General features: G+C 36.4%; 1 protein-coding gene across 1 annotated transcript; it reads left to right on the top strand.

The window, feature by feature from the left end:
• Window positions 1-622: 622 nt before the first annotated feature.
• On the top strand, window positions 623-3,280 carry LOC133817029 (omega-hydroxypalmitate O-feruloyl transferase-like). The gene is made up of 2 exons (XM_062249412.1): window positions 623-1,332; window positions 2,103-3,280. Exons 1-2 carry the CDS (start codon window positions 889-891, stop codon window positions 2,964-2,966), a joined length of 1,308 nt encoding a protein of 435 aa, XP_062105396.1. The 5' UTR covers window positions 623-888; the 3' UTR covers window positions 2,967-3,280.
• Window positions 3,281-17,634: the final 14,354 nt, after the last annotated feature.

Here is a 17,634-nt window from a genome sequence, read left to right as displayed (position 1 = left end):
GTCAAAAGCAACGGTGACAGTTATTAGCTGTCGGCGTTGATCTCTATGCCTACAGTTTTTAATTGTCGGCGTAAAGTCCCGCTAAGCAATTACGACAATCAACATAATTGACTGTCGTGGTTGGGTGTCGGGATAGCCCAATTTCGTAGTAGTGTAACGAAATCATTGTAACTACTAGAACAAAATCCAGAGCCTACTTATTCATAGTCTTTTAAAGTTGAGTTATTTCTACCGTGGGTTCCATTCTTTGTAAATATCAACCACTTTATGTCTCTAGACTTAACTCAATTAACTATTCCGTTACAAAAATACAGCAAATACAATTAAATAGGTTTAATTCCTTTCTTTTTTATTTGTTGGCAAATTAGTTCCCAATTTTTTTTATTTTTGATATATTTTTGTATTTGTTGACTTATCCTAGTTGATTTGATACTTCTCTTCCGTCCTCATACTAATATCTATGTATATTATGTAACAAGAGAGACTTTGCACTACTCATAAAATTTATTAATAAATAAAAATACGTAAAATCCGATATTAAATTACACCAATAATAATGTTGGACACCACTAGTACTCGTGCCCAACAATACTTGTAAATAAACAAGTCTACTGACCCTTGTGAGAATACAAAGAAGCTCATTTGATTCTGCGTGAGAAAACTCATTCAACAGTACACAATATCATTACTAGCATTTTGTTATATCTAAACTGAACTCTGCTTATTCCTTACTACCTCTATTTGGAAACTATTCTATTCTCTTCTTCTCACATGATCTGAGTTTTCTCCATTATTATCCATACAGTTCACTATCAACACTCCTTAATCAACATAAGCCACAGGCAATATCATCTCATATAGGGTGTGGAGCTTGTAGGGGCAGCTACCATGGAGACTAACAATGGCAATGTGTTTGAGCTGAGAGTGAAGAGAGAGGAGCCAACTCTGGTTGTCCCTGCTGAGGAAACCGAAAAGGGTCTCTACTTCTTGTCGAATCTTGATCAGAACATCGCGGTGATTGTTCGAACAATCTACTGCTTTAAGCCAGATACTGAGAAGGAAAAGGACAAGGCAGGAGAAGTGATAAGGAGTGCCTTGGAGAGAGTTTTGGTTCACTATTACCCTCTTGCAGGGAGGCTTGAAATCAGCTCAGAAGGGAAACTTATCATAAATTGTAGTGGAGAAGGAGCTGTTTTTGTTGAGGCTGAAGCAGATTGTATGATGGAGGAGATTGGAGATGTCACAAAGTCTGATCCACACACTCTTGGGAAGCTGGTCTATGATATTCCTGGTGCAACAAACATACTACAAATGCCTCCTTTGGTGGCTCAGGTTTGAAAACTCTCACCAGAATACATACATATAAATACATATATATATATATATGAGAATTCTACTAGCTTCACTTTAAGCCCTACCGGTGGACTTTCAGTGTTCTCGACCTATAAATAGTTTTTGGCACGATTTTTTTTATGACCGTGTATATTGTAGCTATGCAGAGTATCTTGCAAATTCAAACATGTTGTTGCACGCGTGACTAATTTTTTTTATGTGTGTGGAAAGCAACATGTTTGAACCTAATTTTCGGTACTGTAAACTATTCGAAATTTTATGAAAATTTACGGGATGCTCTAAATAGCTACAATATACACGGTCATAAAAAAAATTGCGCCGAAAACTGTTCACGGGTCGAGAAACACTGAGAGCCCTACCGGTAGAGCTTAAAGTGAAGCTCCTATAGAAGAATTGTTTGGACAACTACAATATAAAGATATATTTTTAATGATTTTTTTTATTTGAATAATCAATAAAGAAAATCTTTTATAGTTAAATTAAAAATTATTCTGATTTGAAAAATAACTTCTAAAAAGGTCTTTTTAAAATAAAAAATAAATATAAATATATTTTTTTAATTTTTTACCCAGACACTTACAAAATAACTTTTTTAATTTTAAAAGCTAATCAAAGCTTTACTTTTATTTGTTTTGGAGACAAGTATTAATGGTATCAAGTCCACAAAATCAGAGTATAATGGATATTTTCGATCTATACCAATACCAATACCAATTCCAATATGTTTGCTTCTACTTGTTCTCTTCCAGGTGACAAAATTCAAGTGTGGAGGCTTTGCTTTAGGCCTTTGTGTAAACCATTGTATGGTTGATGGAATTGCAGCAATGGAATTTGTGAACTCATGGGGTGAAACTGCTAGGGGGCTGCCCTTAACAGTCCCTCCATTCCTAGACAGGACTATTCTTAAATCCAGAATCCCACCAAAGATTGAAAATCTTCACAGAGAATTCTCTGAGATTAAGGACATTTCTTGCAACACTGACCTTTCTGAAGAGAAAATGCTCTACAGGTCCTTTTGTTTTGATTCTGAAATGCTTGAAAAGCTAAAGAACAAAGCTAAGGAAAATGGATCATCAGCACTTGAAAAGTGTACTACATTTGAGGCACTCTCAGCATTAGTATGGAGAGCTCGAACCAAGGCACTGAGACTGTTGCCAGAACAAGAGACAAAGCTTCTGTTTGCTGTTGATGGAAGGAGAAAGTTCAGTCCACCACTTCCAAAAGGGTACTTTGGCAATGGAATTGTGCTAACAAATTCCATATGTCAAGCTGGTGAACTCTTGGAGAAGCCATTGTCATTCGCGGTTGGACTGGTTCAGGATGCCATTAAGATGGTAACTGATGGTTATATGAGATCAGCCATAGATTATTTCGAAGTAACAAGAGCAAGGCCTTCATTGGCATCAACACTCTTGATCACTACCTGGTCTAGGCTGTCATTTCACTCCACAGATTTCGGTTGGGGAGAGCCTGTTTTATCTGGGCCAGTGGCACTACCAGAGAAAGAGGTGATCTTATTCCTTCCACATGGGAAAGAGAGGAAAAGCATTAATGTTCTTTTAGGCCTACCAGCTCCTGCCATGAAGACATTCCAAGAACTCATGCTTTTCTAGAAAAGCAATGATTATAATCTTCACTGCTTTTTCTTCTAAATCACTATATTGTGGGACTGTTGTTTTAGGATAATAAGAGAAAAAAAGCTTTGCAGAACTCAGTGTGCTTTATAAAATTAGTCAAAATAGTGTGTGTGTATGTTTGGAGTTTAATGTTTCTTGTCTTAGTGTTTTAACTAGAAGAAACTATTCATTTTTTTAATTACATTTTTTTTTCCTCTGAGCTCTCAGTTCTCTGTTAGAATGAGTCTTATCTGTATTATGATTGAAAGAGTTTGGATATTAATAAAAGAGTCTTAGATTCATTTGAATTATGCAGAAAGGCTTTTGGTTGTTGTTTCCTTAATTCATAAACTATGATCCTTTTTTTTTTCCTCTTCTGAATAAGTTTTAGTTCTCATTTTACTTTTGAAAAGTCTGAACAACTCTTCCATTACTTTATGAAATTTCAGTACTTTTCAAATAGATTCCAAGCCATAGTTTCTAATTGAGGATCATATATATTAACATGCAAGTTTGAATAGGTTGTATGAAACAGAACACCAAACCCAACATTTCCGTAGATAATAGAGGATTCTACGGTAGGGGCTTCAAAAAGAGTCGGGCTATTATTTATTTCCGACCCGTGAATAGTTTTTATCGTGATTTTTTATAGCTGTGTATATTGTAGTTATTTAGAGCATCATATAAATTTTCAGAAAATTTTGAATGATTTAAAGTGCCGAAAATTAGATTCAAACATGTTAGTTTTCCACGCGCATAAAAAAATTAGTCACGCGTACAACAACTTATTTTTAAACTAGTTTTTGACACTGTAAATTATTTAGAATTTTCTAAAAATTTGCAGATGCTCTAAATAACTACAATATACACGGTCATAAAAAAAGCGTGCTAAAAACTGTTCACGGGTCAATAACACAAAAGAGTTACACCGGTAGGACATTTTTGGAAGCCCCACCATGGAAATTTCCAATAATAATAATAATAATAAGCCTTGAGACCTTACATTTAAGCAACAAATCATATTTGACAACTTGACAAACCAGTGAAAATCCAAAACACAAAAGGGCAAATCAATTTTTCTTAAACCAAAAAATATCCATGTATCATCAATATTAACATATATTCAAGTAGGACAATTTTTATATAAGTGTTTCACTTTAAGTTCTATCGGTAGGGCTGTAATGCCCCGAATTTCCTAATAAGGTTTAGGACCTTGATTAGGAGGTCGGGAGGGCCATAATTGATTTATTATAATATTTAATGATTATATGCATGTTTATGTGAATTGTATTATTATATGATGGTAAATGCATGCATATGAGTTCATTTTTAATTATAAGGGCATTCTGGTAATTTGGCCCGTTGAGGGCGTGATTGTGTATTTTCATGCATGTGGGTGAATTATAAATAATACCACATTATATGTGGATTGGTTTGGGCCATTCGGCATGAGACGATCATGGAATGCAAGTTTTCGGTCTAGTCATAACGAGATTAAGTTCGGGGCTTGGAGTGAGCCTCGGGGTAATTTGGTGAATAGAACGTTGCCGGGAATGAGAGGGTAACGGGATATGAATTATTGGTGTTTGAGAATATTGAGAATAACGGGAATTGGAGGGTGTTACTTATAACTAACGAGATAGGCGGGAAATGACGATTTTACCCTTGGGAGTCTTTAGAAGCCTTTATTTGACCTAGGGGCAAAATGGTCTTTTCACCCCTAAGATAGGTATCAGCCCTTTGAGTTTAGAAGGTTGTGGAATTGTAAGAAAACAGAGCACCATTCTCATCTCTTTCTCTCCCTCCCGTACATGTTCTTCCTTTCAATTTTTGAGAGCCAACTTGAGGTAACAAGCTAGGAGATCAAAGGTGGGAGCTTAGGAACTTAGTTCAATCATTGAAGGGGGTCTAGATCAAGCTTGAGGTAAGGAAATTCAGCCATGAAAATCTTGTATACCCTGTTTTTCTATTAAGTTTTCAGTTAAGGATTTTGATGTGTTAGTTGAGAATAAATGGAAGTTCTTGAGTTTGGTTGCTTGGGTTTTGATGAGGGTGTGTTGTAGATGAAGTTTAGGGGTTGAATTAGATGTTTGGGATTGGTTTTGAGGCTTGGTTTCAAGGGGAAATCGCAAGGAGGGAAACCAGAAAAGTTTCTGGTCTGCTGATGGCGCCCCAGCGCTAGGCAGGGCAGGAATTGGGCCTCTCTGACTTTGGGGCAGCGCCCCAGCGCTAGTATTGTAACGCCCCAACTCTAGGGACCGTTACGGTGTGCCTTGTAAACAGTGATAAACTCTCTAATCAAGTCATTTGGCCAAAATCTGATTAGCGGTTTAGGGATTAAAACTTTGGACAAGATAGAACGTTTCATTAGAACGTTTAACTATACATTGGGATCCCGAAAATATAATTTGAGAGTTTACTACAGGAAAATATTTACAACAGGCCGTACTATGCGGCAAAACAGGGTTTAACCCTAGTTCCTCTTTAAACCTCAGCCGTGGTGGACGAGCAGCTGCATATGTACACGTCATCACCTAAGCTCTCCAACTCAAGGATGGTCCAGCTTTCATTTGCCTTTACCTGCACCGCATATCACCCATGAGCCGAAGCCCAGCAAGAAAACTTAATATGCTCATGAACAGTTATAACATGTCATCAGATCATAAGGCACACGCCTAGCAGATATAGCCCTATTCAGCAGGCAAACGAGTTCACGTAAAGTTGAGTATAACACATCAACCAATGATCATAATAACCATCCAGGGCTTTTAGCCCCAATATAGAAGAGTGACAGTGGTACAGTCACTAAAGTGGGTTTCATTTCCAACAGCCTTGTGACGATAGGGTCACCAGGGCTTAAAGATAAGTGATCCTTTCACTAGCTTAAACATGATAGGTGCATGGTGATTGGTCACCAACATAACCTTCCTCCCGACTCTAGAGTCGTAACTATGGAACAACGTTCCCCAGCCATGTGACAAATAGTCACCGGGGACATATGCCCTGGCTCTGAACATCTGGTCTTAGACCAGGCAAGCGCTTATAAGTTCATCGACTTTAGGGTCGGTCCAACATTAATGCCATAGAGCCATTCAATGCTATTATCGTTTAGATCTAATCCTCATTTGGCTCAGCGTTCATGACGCTATGCCATTTCTGACTCTTTAGGTCAGTGTCCTTGACTAGTCAGTGCCATACACAAGTAAGTCATGCCACCAAACATATATCACATGTTCAATATTCATAGCAAGGTATTCATCATGCTTACTAAACAAGTACTAGTACAATTAGGATCATGCATAAACACAGAGACTCAAGCTCTGAACGATATCATACTCAGTATACAAAGCATGTCCCAATCACATGTTTCTCGTGCATCACATCCGTCATATTTAACAATCCAACATGCACCAATAATAGCCATGCATGTCATGTTCAATAATCAACCAACATGCATCAAGAATAACCATGCATGTCACATATACACAGGGTGCAATTTTCTTACCTCAGAGTCGAGCTAGAACGATTAAGAGAACAACTCTTAAGAACGATCAACTTTTAGTCCTTTAGCGGTCACCTAGTCATAACCAAATATAGGATGCCATCAATAAAAATGATCAACATAAGTTCCCAAACCAATATCTAGCCTCTGGGACATCAATCCCCACTTAACCGGGTAGTAGGATCGATCCCGAGGCCTAAGACCAACATCCCCAAGTCAAAAACCTATTTCTGGCCAAAACTTCCTTGATGGGCTGCGGCTCACCCTCCTAACAGAGCCAATCCCCTCATAAAAACGCACGCAAGCCGCGGCTCACCATAGACATGTCGCGGCCCTTTACCAAAACCAGCAAGCACCAGCTTGCTTTCCCCTGCGTTTCTCCTCGAAACCAAACCTTCAAACCAGTCCCAAACCTCAACCTAACACCCAATTCAACCACTAAACATTAACAACAACTCACCCACATCAAAACCCAAGTTAAACATCAACTAAACTTCCATTAATTCAAACTTTCCATCAAGAATTCATAAGTTGAAAGTTCAAAGCCAAAATAGAGTATACCATGAAACTAATGGCTGGAACTTACCTCAAACTCGATTTTGAATCCCCTTTAATGGTCGAATCAAGTTCCTAAGCTTCCACCTTTGATCTCCTAGCTTAACTCCTCAATTTGGGCTCTCAAAATTCAAAGAAAGAATGAAGGGAAAAGCTTTTACGGGAGAGAAAGGAAGAGATGAAGATGGGGCTCTGTTTTGTTCTGTTTTCCACAGCCTTCTAAAACTCAAAGGTTGATATAAACCCTTAAGGTCAAAAGACCATAATGCCCCTAGGCCAAATAAATCCCTCTAAAGGCTTCCGAGGGTAAAACCATCCTTTCCCGCCTATCTCAATATTCTCAAATACCAATAAATCATATCACATTACCATTTTATCCCCAGTAATGTTCTAGTCATCAAAATGACCCCGAGACTCACCCCGAGCCCCGAACTTAAACCCGTTATGACTAGACCAAACACTTACATCTCATGATCGTCTCATGCCGAATAGCTCGAACCAATCCACCTTATAATGTGGATATATTAATTAATCACAACCATGCACCCAAAATACACAATTATGCCCACAGCGGCCAAATTACCAAAATGCCCTCATAATTAAAATATGAACCCATATGCATGCATCCACCATCATATAATAATATAATTCACGTAAACATGCATATAATCATTAAATACCATAATAAATCAATTATGGCCCTCCCGGCCTCCTAATCAAGGTTCTAAACCTTATTAGGAAATTTGGGGCATTACAAGTACATTTTCCAGCAAGCCTATTTTAGGGCTCGGGATGACTTTTAAGGCTCGGGGGTTGGTTCCTTTACCCCGTTTGGGTAGATTAAGAGTCCCGAGAGTGTGGGATGGATCCCGGGAGTGAGGTTTTAGATTATAAACCTTTTTATGATTTATTTTATTAATGAGATTCCATATTTGGTTATGACTAGGCGACCGCTAAAGGATCAAAGGAGTGATCGTTCTCAAGGGTCGTTCTTTTACTAATTCTTGCTCGAACCCGAGGTAAGAAAACTGCACCCCATATGTGACATGCATGGTTATTCTTGATGCATGTTGGATGTTTAAATATGATGCATGTTATGCACGAGAAACATGTGGTTAGGGCATGCCATGAATATTGAATATGAGATTGTTCAGAGCTTGAGCCTCTGTATGTATGCATGATATTAATTGTGCTAGTAATTGTTAAGTAAGCATGTTGAATGCCCTGTATTTGGATATTAGATATATGATATATGTTTGGTAGCATTGCTTACTTGTGCATGGCCCTGATCACTCAGAATTGGCATTGGTCGTGTGTTACCGACCTGGGAGCCAGTAACGGCATAAGCGTCATGAACGCAAGGCCGATAAAAGATTATATCTAATCGACATTCTGCATTAGATGACTCAACAAGAGCATTAATGTCGAACCAACCTCAAGTTCGATGAAAACTAAAAGCGCTTATGTGACTTACCCAGCAGTCACTCATCTCTTAAGTTAGAGACTTACCCATCAGTCTCTCATCTGTTTAAGCTAGTGACTACCCATCAGTCACTCATCTGATCAGAGCCATTGAAGGAAAGCCCGGGTAATGGTTTCGTTACACGGCTATGGGCACCGAGCCCCATAGTGACTTGCTTGTCAGTCACTCAGTATGGTTAACAGAACCTCCAAGTAATATTCATTCATCTGTTCAGAGCTATGAGCTCTGTATGATCATTCTGATCATCATTTGCATGGCTTTGGGTGCTGAGCCCTGTAGTGATTTGTTTGTCAGTCACTCAGTATGGTTTACTATAACCTCTAGTGTTAAATCACTCATTTGATCAGGATTGACTTGATAGTCATCCAATCAGAAGGGTAGGATTTCTTATCCTCGATTCCCCAACATTGTTTGAGTTTATTTGCATGCTTGAATAAAGTTATGTTTGCTAGGCATGCCAGATATGATTTGATATCATGATATGATTGTTCTTAAGCATATTGGGTTTTCTTGCTGGGCTTCGGCTCACGGGTGTTATGTGGTGCAGGTAAAGGCAAAAGAAAGCTGGACCATCCTTGAGTTGGAGAGCTTAGGTGACGATGTGTACATATGCAGCTTGTTGCGGATTTTCCTAAGTGTGTGCAAGTGTACACAATCGTTGAACAAGTAATATAATGAAAGTAATTTTTATTGTCTCCTCAAGGATTGCCAAACAAATATTGTAAAAATCATCATCAACAATTTGGGGTACAATTAACTATCCTTTTTTTTTATGACTTAATCAATTAAACTAAAGGACAAAAAGAACTAAACAAGATAATTAATTTAGGCGTTTAACAATAATGCTGGAAAATGACAAATTGCGATTACTATGATGATAAAAGTTAGGCATATCAAATCCCCCTAATTTGTAGTTTTGCCCCTGATGTTGCAACAAAGTTCATAGCAAAGTTCTCTTGTAACTAGGATTTCCAATTTAATGCACATGCCACTTTCCCAAATGCTCATGTTAAAATTCCATCAATTAGATTCACATATTCCTATGCTAAATTTAATTTCAAGAACATAATTCCCAGCATCAATCCTTCAAGTTTGCAAGGTGAATAAAATATTCCTAAGTTATTCACTAATCAATACAAAAGTATCAACATGCATCAATCAAGCATTTCCACTAATTTTTACCCTTCCGGAATTAAAACTAGCTTGTCTCTCACATAAGTTGATCATTCTCAAGCAAGAGATTTGCACAATAAAAATAGCTCAATTGAACAAGAGAAAAATTTCATAAAACAGTCAACAATTTGGGGGCAATTGCAAATTAGGGTTCATCAATATCCCTAACACAAATAATTTAAGTCATAGTAAAAATACCCAAGTCACCACAATAAATATTCAGCATTATCTCAAGAGTTCAAGGAAGGAAGAAAAAGAAAATAAAATTATATGAAAGTTGAGTTTAGAAAAACAAGCCAAAGTGATAGAGATATTCTCTTCTTGTCTTCTAACTCTTAATCCTCTTCTTCTTCTAGCTTCCTTCTCTTTCCTCTTCTCTTCTTGATGATTCAGCTCAAAGAAATTCAGAGAAGACCCCTTCAATGGAGCTTGGGCGGCTGGTTCTCTTCCTCTCTCTCTATTTTCTTGGGTGAAGAAGATAATCTCTTTTTGGGCTCACAAAGGGTATAAACCCTCTCCTTCTCTCTCTACACGTGGGGGAAAACATTCTGCTCCTTTTCAGAACTTTTGCAGCTCCTTTCCACCTCATCTAAATACATGCCAAGTGTGCAGACTTTATGTTGCTGACTGTCCACACTTTGCTGCAGCAAAGTTGACTGATGTTGCAACAATTGCCAGAATTTCAGCTCTAATATGATTTCCTTACACATGCTTCACTAAGCTTTCCAAGCACCCTCTTCCAATGCCTTCAAAATAGATACCACCTTTTTAGAACATAATTCAATTATTTTCCACAAGAGTTATCATTAATTAAAACAAATTACACAAACAAAGTTAAGAGACAAAGTGACTAAAACCACACAATAACAGCACAAACACTCTATTTCACCTAACATTTTAAGTCCAAAAGCTCAATTAATAACTCTAAAATATAGAGTTATCACAGCTGCTCGACCGCCACGAACGAGGTTTGAAGGAGAGGAACTAGGGTTAAACCCTGTTTTGCCGCTTAGATCGGCTGGTTATAAATATTTTGTTGTAATAAACCTTTAAATTATATTTTTTGGATCCCAATGAATACAGTAAACGTTCTAATGATACTTAGTTACACGTTTATGGCCAAATGGCTCGATTAGCGAGTTTAACACTGTTTGCAATGTGCACCATAACGGTCCCTGGAGTTTAGGACGTTACAAGGGCAGTGTTCTCGACCCATGAACAGTTTTCGGCATGATTTTTTTTATGACCATGTATATTGTAGCTATTTAGAGCATCCTGCAAATTTTCAGAAAATTCCGAATAGTTTACAATACCGAAAACTAAGTTCAACCATGTTTCTTTCCATGCGCATAAAAAAAATTAGTCACTAGTGCAACATGTTTGAACTTAGTTTTCATTAGTGTAAATTATTTGGAATTTTCTGAAAATTTGCAGGATGCTCTAAATAGCTACAATATACACGGTTAAAAAAAAAATCGCGCCGAAAACTGTTCACGGGTCTAGAACACTGAGAGCCTCACTGGTAGGGCTTAAAGTGAATCCCCTATAGTAGAATTAGCTAAAACAACCACACACACTGTAACGCTCTGGTTACCCCAGAACAGTTACGGTGAACCGGAAATTTGACTCGCTACCCAAGTCCTTTGGTTATAAACGTGCTTCTAAGTGTTATTAATAGGCTAAGGTGGAAAACTAATCAAAATGAAAGGATATATTTTATTTAATACATAATACTGTTCACGGGCCCAATAAAAACATTTACAAGTTATCTACAACTCAAAATGTTCACTAATGTTTCAAATTTACAAACTCACCGACCTAAGCGGCAAAAATAGGGTAAACCCTCTAGTTCCTCTAAGAACTCCTTGGCCGTGGTGGTCAAGCGGCCGCATATGTACACATCACCACCTAAGCTCTCCACTCAAGGCTGGGTGAGCTTGTCTTTCCCTTTACCTGCACCACATAGCACCCATGAGCCAAGGCCCAGCAAGAAAACACAATATAGCATGATATAATATCAACAATATAATAATCATTCAGGACTTTCAGTCCAAATAGAGGAGTGACAATCGCAAAAGTCACTAAGGTGGGTACAGCTCCCTTTAGCCATGTGACGATAGGGTCACCGGGGCTTAACATATAAGTGAACCTTTCACTAGCTTAAACAGGATAGGTGCATGATGACTAGTCACCAACATAACCTTCCTCATGACCATAGAGTCATAACCCTGGAACATCGTTCCCTAGCCATGCGACAACCAGTCACCTAGGCCTTTGGCCCTAGCTCTGAGTAACTAGCTTAGACTAGTCAAGCGCTTATAAGTTTCATCGACCTTAGGGTCGGTCCAGCATTAATGCCTTAGAGTCATTCAACGCTGATATCGATTAGATCTAATCTTCATTCAGCCCTGCGTTCAGGACGCTTATGTCGTTTCTGACTCTCAGGTCAATAATATGCGACAAGTGCCGTCCCTGACTAATCAGTGTCATACACAAGTAAACAACATCCGCTAGCATTTAATATGCAATCAATGTCCACACTTATCAACCAACATGCTTCATCAACAATCATGCATGTCACATACACAGGGTGTAGTTTTCTTACCTCGGGTTCGAGCGAGAATAAAACAAGAATGACTCCTGAGAACGATCGACCTTTTGATTCCTTAGCAGTTACCTAATCACAACCAATTATAACCTCCATTAAGGAAAATCAACAATGAAAGGGTCTTAACCTAAACCCCACTCTCGGGACCTCGAAACACGCCCACACGGTTAGTAGATTCGATCTCAGGCCTTAAGGATTGAAACCCCAAGCCAAAAACCCTTAAAAACACTCAAAACGAGATTTTGAAGGAACAGAGTAGCGCTACAGCGCTGCTCCCTAGCGCCCCAGCGCTATACTCAGAACCCCCAAACCGCCCAAAAGCATTCTGTGTAGCGCTAAAGCGCCCTATGATGGGCGCTGTAGCGCTACCCCCAGACCAGTGTTCCCCTGAAACTTCATTCTTCGACTCCTTCAGTTCTAACTCGATTCCAATGCTTCCAAATCCCAATTTTGGTGCCAAATGAACCCAAAAACCATCCTCACATACCCCAAGCATCACAACCATAAGAACCCTAGCCAAAACTCCCAACAAAATCCAGCATCCAATCTAGAAATCCCAACTGAAAACCAGAACTAAAATAGGGCAAACCAGGGAATTCAATGGCTAGAAACTTACCTCAAACTCATATTATGATGCTCTTCAATGGTGGAACACACTCCCAAACTCCCAAGGTGATGGACCCAAAACGGGTATGTTTTAAATATTTATACTCGTAAGCGCACGAATCGTATTTATAGAATAGTGTTCGTGTAAGCACGAGGTCGAACCCAAATGAGTTGTCTAAAATCGAAAAGAAAACTATTTTAAATCAAAATTAATAAATTCTAACCTAGCTCCAAAGATTGAAGAGATTTTTGAATAATAAACATAAAATAAAAGACAATAATATAGAAATTAAAGACAATATATATTACTAAATTAATAATTGTAAACAAGATAGTAAAATAAGATTATTAAGGATTAGAATCCACAAAATATAAGTTCAATAATATTTATAAGTACATTGATTCCCAAGTTTTAGTGATAGTTAAAATAAATCAAACTATCATTTTCCAAATAGATTTATAATTTTAAGCACAAATTACTTCTAAAAAGATAAGATTTTTCTTCACTTTTCAAAATTATAATTTCAAAGCATTTAGTGTAAATCAATCTAATGAAATAACAAATAAATCAATGAACATTATTTATAAGGCAAAACATAATATTTTTGTTCTAAGCATGGATGTGTACAATTTAATTACACATCTTACACAAAGAATATTATGTTTTTGCACTAATGAAGAACAAAGTGTAAATATGTGCTAACAATCCAAAATACATGATATTTAAGATGAAAGAAGATATTTGAAGAAGAAAATTCCATAAACTTTGTTGCACAAAATGGGAAATCAACATACAAAATAAATACTATCTAGTTACATATTGTTTCATCATCACCTTAATAATCTTAAAAAGATTAGAAACTCGTAACTAGAATAGCAAATACAAACTAAAAATTACAAACATAACTTGGGAAAATTTGGAGGAAAACCCCCAAATTTTTCCTCTAAAAATGCATAGAAAATAACCAAAAAGAAGAAGAAGATGAAGAGAATAGAGAGGTTTTGAAATGTGTAGAATTTTTGGTATTGTAACCTCCCTTAAAAATGACACCCTAAATGGTCTTCAAAACTCTATATTTATAGCCAAAATGAGATATTAAAATAATCAATTTAAATTAATTAAATTGATTAAATTAATTTAATTAATTATAATATGGCAAATGAGGGTAAATTATAGGGTGTAATAATAATGTTTTGGGGTAAAATATATAGAAAGTGGGGTAAAAAGTGACATTTTTTAACATAAGGGATAAGAGTACATTGTGGCATTTTTATGGGCTCAAGAAAAAAAAATGCTTTGTGGCATGCTTGGCTGGAGGGGCAGCTGTGAAGTGTTGGGGTGAAATGGGAGAGTAGGCCGAAGGGGCTGGGAAGAGACAGGTGGCATGTGGCTGGGAGAGAGCCGGATTGGGCCTGGTGAGGTGGTTTGGGTTGGTGTGATTCGTCTGGAGTGGGCTCGGGCTAGCTGGCCCAAGGTGGCTTCGGATGTGAGCTGCTTTGGCTGTGCAGAACTAAAAGGGGTAGGCGTGAAGGAAATGCTTCAGGAGGCAGGCGGATTGGGGTCTCATTGGCACGTGAGCTACTGGGTGGCATCTAACTAATGTGTTCAGCTGGGTATGGTAGAGATGGGGCAGATGGTTGTTGCTGGGCGTGGAGAGAAGTGGCTTGCAGCTGGCCTGGTGGGCTTGTGGAGCTGAGCAGCTGTTGGGCTTGGGCCCGTGGTGGCTGGCCTTTGGAAAATGTTGAATTTTCTTTATTTCTTTCTTGAAAATGCCACAGTTTACCTTTCTTTTTTTCAACTTTAAATCTTTTATTCATCTTCAAGCACAAAAATACAACATATTACCTACACAAAATAATCATAAACTAAATTAAAATTAATTATTTTCTCTAATAAAATATACCATATAACTTCCATGAAAATATTAATTAAAATTTAATTTACATAACATTTAAGCTCAAAAATGCATGTTTTTACTTCTAACTCAACAATATTATTTTTAAATAATTAAACTATAATATTTTTCAATAATATAACTATAAAAACATACAAAAATATATAAAATCAAAATAAACATAATAAATTCAAAATTACTTAAAAACTTAATAAATCAATTAAAAATTCAAGGATTAAGCAACAATTAGCACATAAAAAGTGGCAAAATAACTATATTTTGTAGAGTTATCACAAGGCTTATTTCCCAAGCTTGAATCCTCAAGAATGGCTCAAAAATCACAAAGAATAGGGAAGGAAAAATAGGTACGGGGAAGCTCTTGAAGTTACTCTATTTTTCTCCACCTTTCTACAGCCATAAACGGTTTATATCTATCCTAGGGGTAAAAAGACCAAAATACCCCTAGGTCTATAAAGGGTTTCTAAAGGCTCCCAAGGGCAAAATTGGTATTTCCCACTTATCTCGTTAATCATAATTAATGCTCTCCAATTCCCGCTATTATCAACAATCTCAAACATCAATAACTCATATTCCATTACTCTTTAATTCCCGACAACGCTTTAATCATTAAAATCACCTCGAGACTCATCCCGAGTCCCGAACTTAAACCTGTTATGACTAGACCGCTAATTAATATTCCAAGATCGTCTCATGCCGAATAGCTCAAACAAACCCACATCATAATGTGGTCTCAACAATATATCACCAACATGCATACAAATATACAATTATGCCCTCAACAGGCCAAATTACCAAAACGCCTCTGTAATGAAATGTGGACTCACATGCATGCATTTAACATCATATTATAATATTATTCACATAAACATGCATATATTCATTTAATGGCATAATTAAACAGTTATGGCCCTCCCGGCCTACTAATCCAGCCATTAAACCACATTAGGGATTTCGGGGCATTACACACACACACATGTAAAGGGAAGAAAATGGAGTATCCAAGGTGTTGCTTCCCTTGGATAATGCTTAAATGGAGGAGAGAGTAATCAAAGAAAAATTCTCTGAGAAAGGTATTGGAAGAGAATATTGAAAAAAAAAATTATATAATATTTTGCCAAAATCTTAAATTTTTATGGACTAATAAACGTTTTTTTCTTTTCGATTATACGATTTTAGGAATTTTTTTTATATTTTTACGGTTTCAATTTTTTTTCAACTTTTGTGTTGTTTAGGTTTATGTATAGTTGTTTTTTTTTACTTGTTTAGTTTTATGTATAGTTGTTTTATTGTTGTGTTGATGTCTAATTGATGCTAAGTTGTTCTAAGATAAATTTTAATTTTTTTTTAACATGTATGTAGTGGGTTGATAACTAGTTATTGTCCAATCATTTTTATTTTTAGTTGTTTTTTTTTATATTATATTTTTAAAAACCTAAGATAGTATTTCTTAGAGAAGCAAAATATATATATATATATATATATTTATGAAAAACTTGCATACGGAAATCTCTTACGAAAACTATTAAACTTATCTATTTCATTCAGTATATTAATCACAACTTCATAAATTGTAGTTATTGTAGTTGACTAATCTAAAAAAATTTGTTGGTATTAACGGACACACTGTTTACACCTAAATTATAGATGTAGCAGTTTTATTAACCACTTATTAAAAATCACATGGTCCACTTAAAAAAAAATATGAATGTCTCCTCACCAAAAATAAAAATAAAAAATCTTATAGAACTCATCTATCTTAGACAAAAACCTTTGAATTTTTTGGACCAATAATTTATTATTATTTGAAGCTAAAATGTGATTTTTAACCGTTTGGGAACAGGGCCGGTCCTGGGCATAGGCGGGCTAGGCCCGTGCCTAGGGCCCATCCCTACCCAGGGCCCAAAAATATCATGTAATATATAAGTAATATATTGAAATTTATAAGTTTATGTAATGAATTATTGGTTTGGAATGTATTTATATTACTAAATATTAGTTTAATTTTATTTAAAATTACATAAAAAAATTGCATATACAAAATGACCCATTTTTTTTCAAATTTATTAAAACCGTCTTAGACCCACTTTTTTTCAGGGCCGGCCCTATTTGGAAATTGACTAACAATCAAATATATAACAGAAGAGATTGAGTTAGCAAAATTGGGAGCCAAACCCCCCAAATAAGCTCACTATGATAAATTGTTCTTCATTCTTATGCTTTTAGGTATATGGCAGTGACCTAACCCTAGATAGTTACATATTCAGAATGTTTCATTCTCACCCTCGTATTCCATTCAACATAATCTGCCATGAACAACACCATCATCAAAACTGTAATAGGTACAATCACCCATCTCTTTTCACATTAATATTTAGGGTTAGATTTTGTCATGCTTGAGAATGAATCTCGTTCAGTTTACAACTGTTTAATCAGTGATTAAATTGATCGGACAGATGTTAATCATTAGAAGCCTAAGATCATAAAACTAAGTCAATAAAATGCATAAAATCAAAGTCAAGTTCATAACAAAACCATTGTAACGACTAGAACAAAATCCAAAGCCTACTTATTCAAAGTCTTTTAAAGTTGAGTTATTTCTACCGTTGGTTCCCATTCTTTGTAAATATCAACCACTTTATGTCTCTAGACTTAACTCAATTAACTATTCCGTTAAAACAATTCAGCAAATACAATTAAATAGGTTTAATTCCTTTCTTTTTTATTTGTTGGCAAACTAGTTCCCAACTTTTTTATTTTTGATTTATTTTTGTATTTGTTGACTTAGCCTAGTTGGTTTCGTACTTCTCTTTAGTCATCTTACT

The sequence above is a fragment of the Humulus lupulus genome, chromosome 2 (assembly GCF_963169125.1).
Source record: "Humulus lupulus chromosome 2, drHumLupu1.1, whole genome shotgun sequence".
In the NCBI taxonomy this organism is placed as follows: domain Eukaryota; kingdom Viridiplantae; phylum Streptophyta; class Magnoliopsida; order Rosales; family Cannabaceae; genus Humulus; species Humulus lupulus.
This window is presented reverse-complemented; position numbering and strand designations above follow the sequence as displayed.

Coding starts and splice junctions, on each gene's coding strand:
- LOC133817029 (XM_062249412.1), top strand. CDS start 889: ATGGAGACTAACAATGGCAATGTGTTTGAGCTGAGAGTGAAGAGAGAG. Junction 1,333..2,102: donor TGCCTCCTTTGGTGGCTCAG/GTTTGAAAACTC, acceptor GTTCTCTTCCAG/GTGACAAAATTCAAGTGTGG.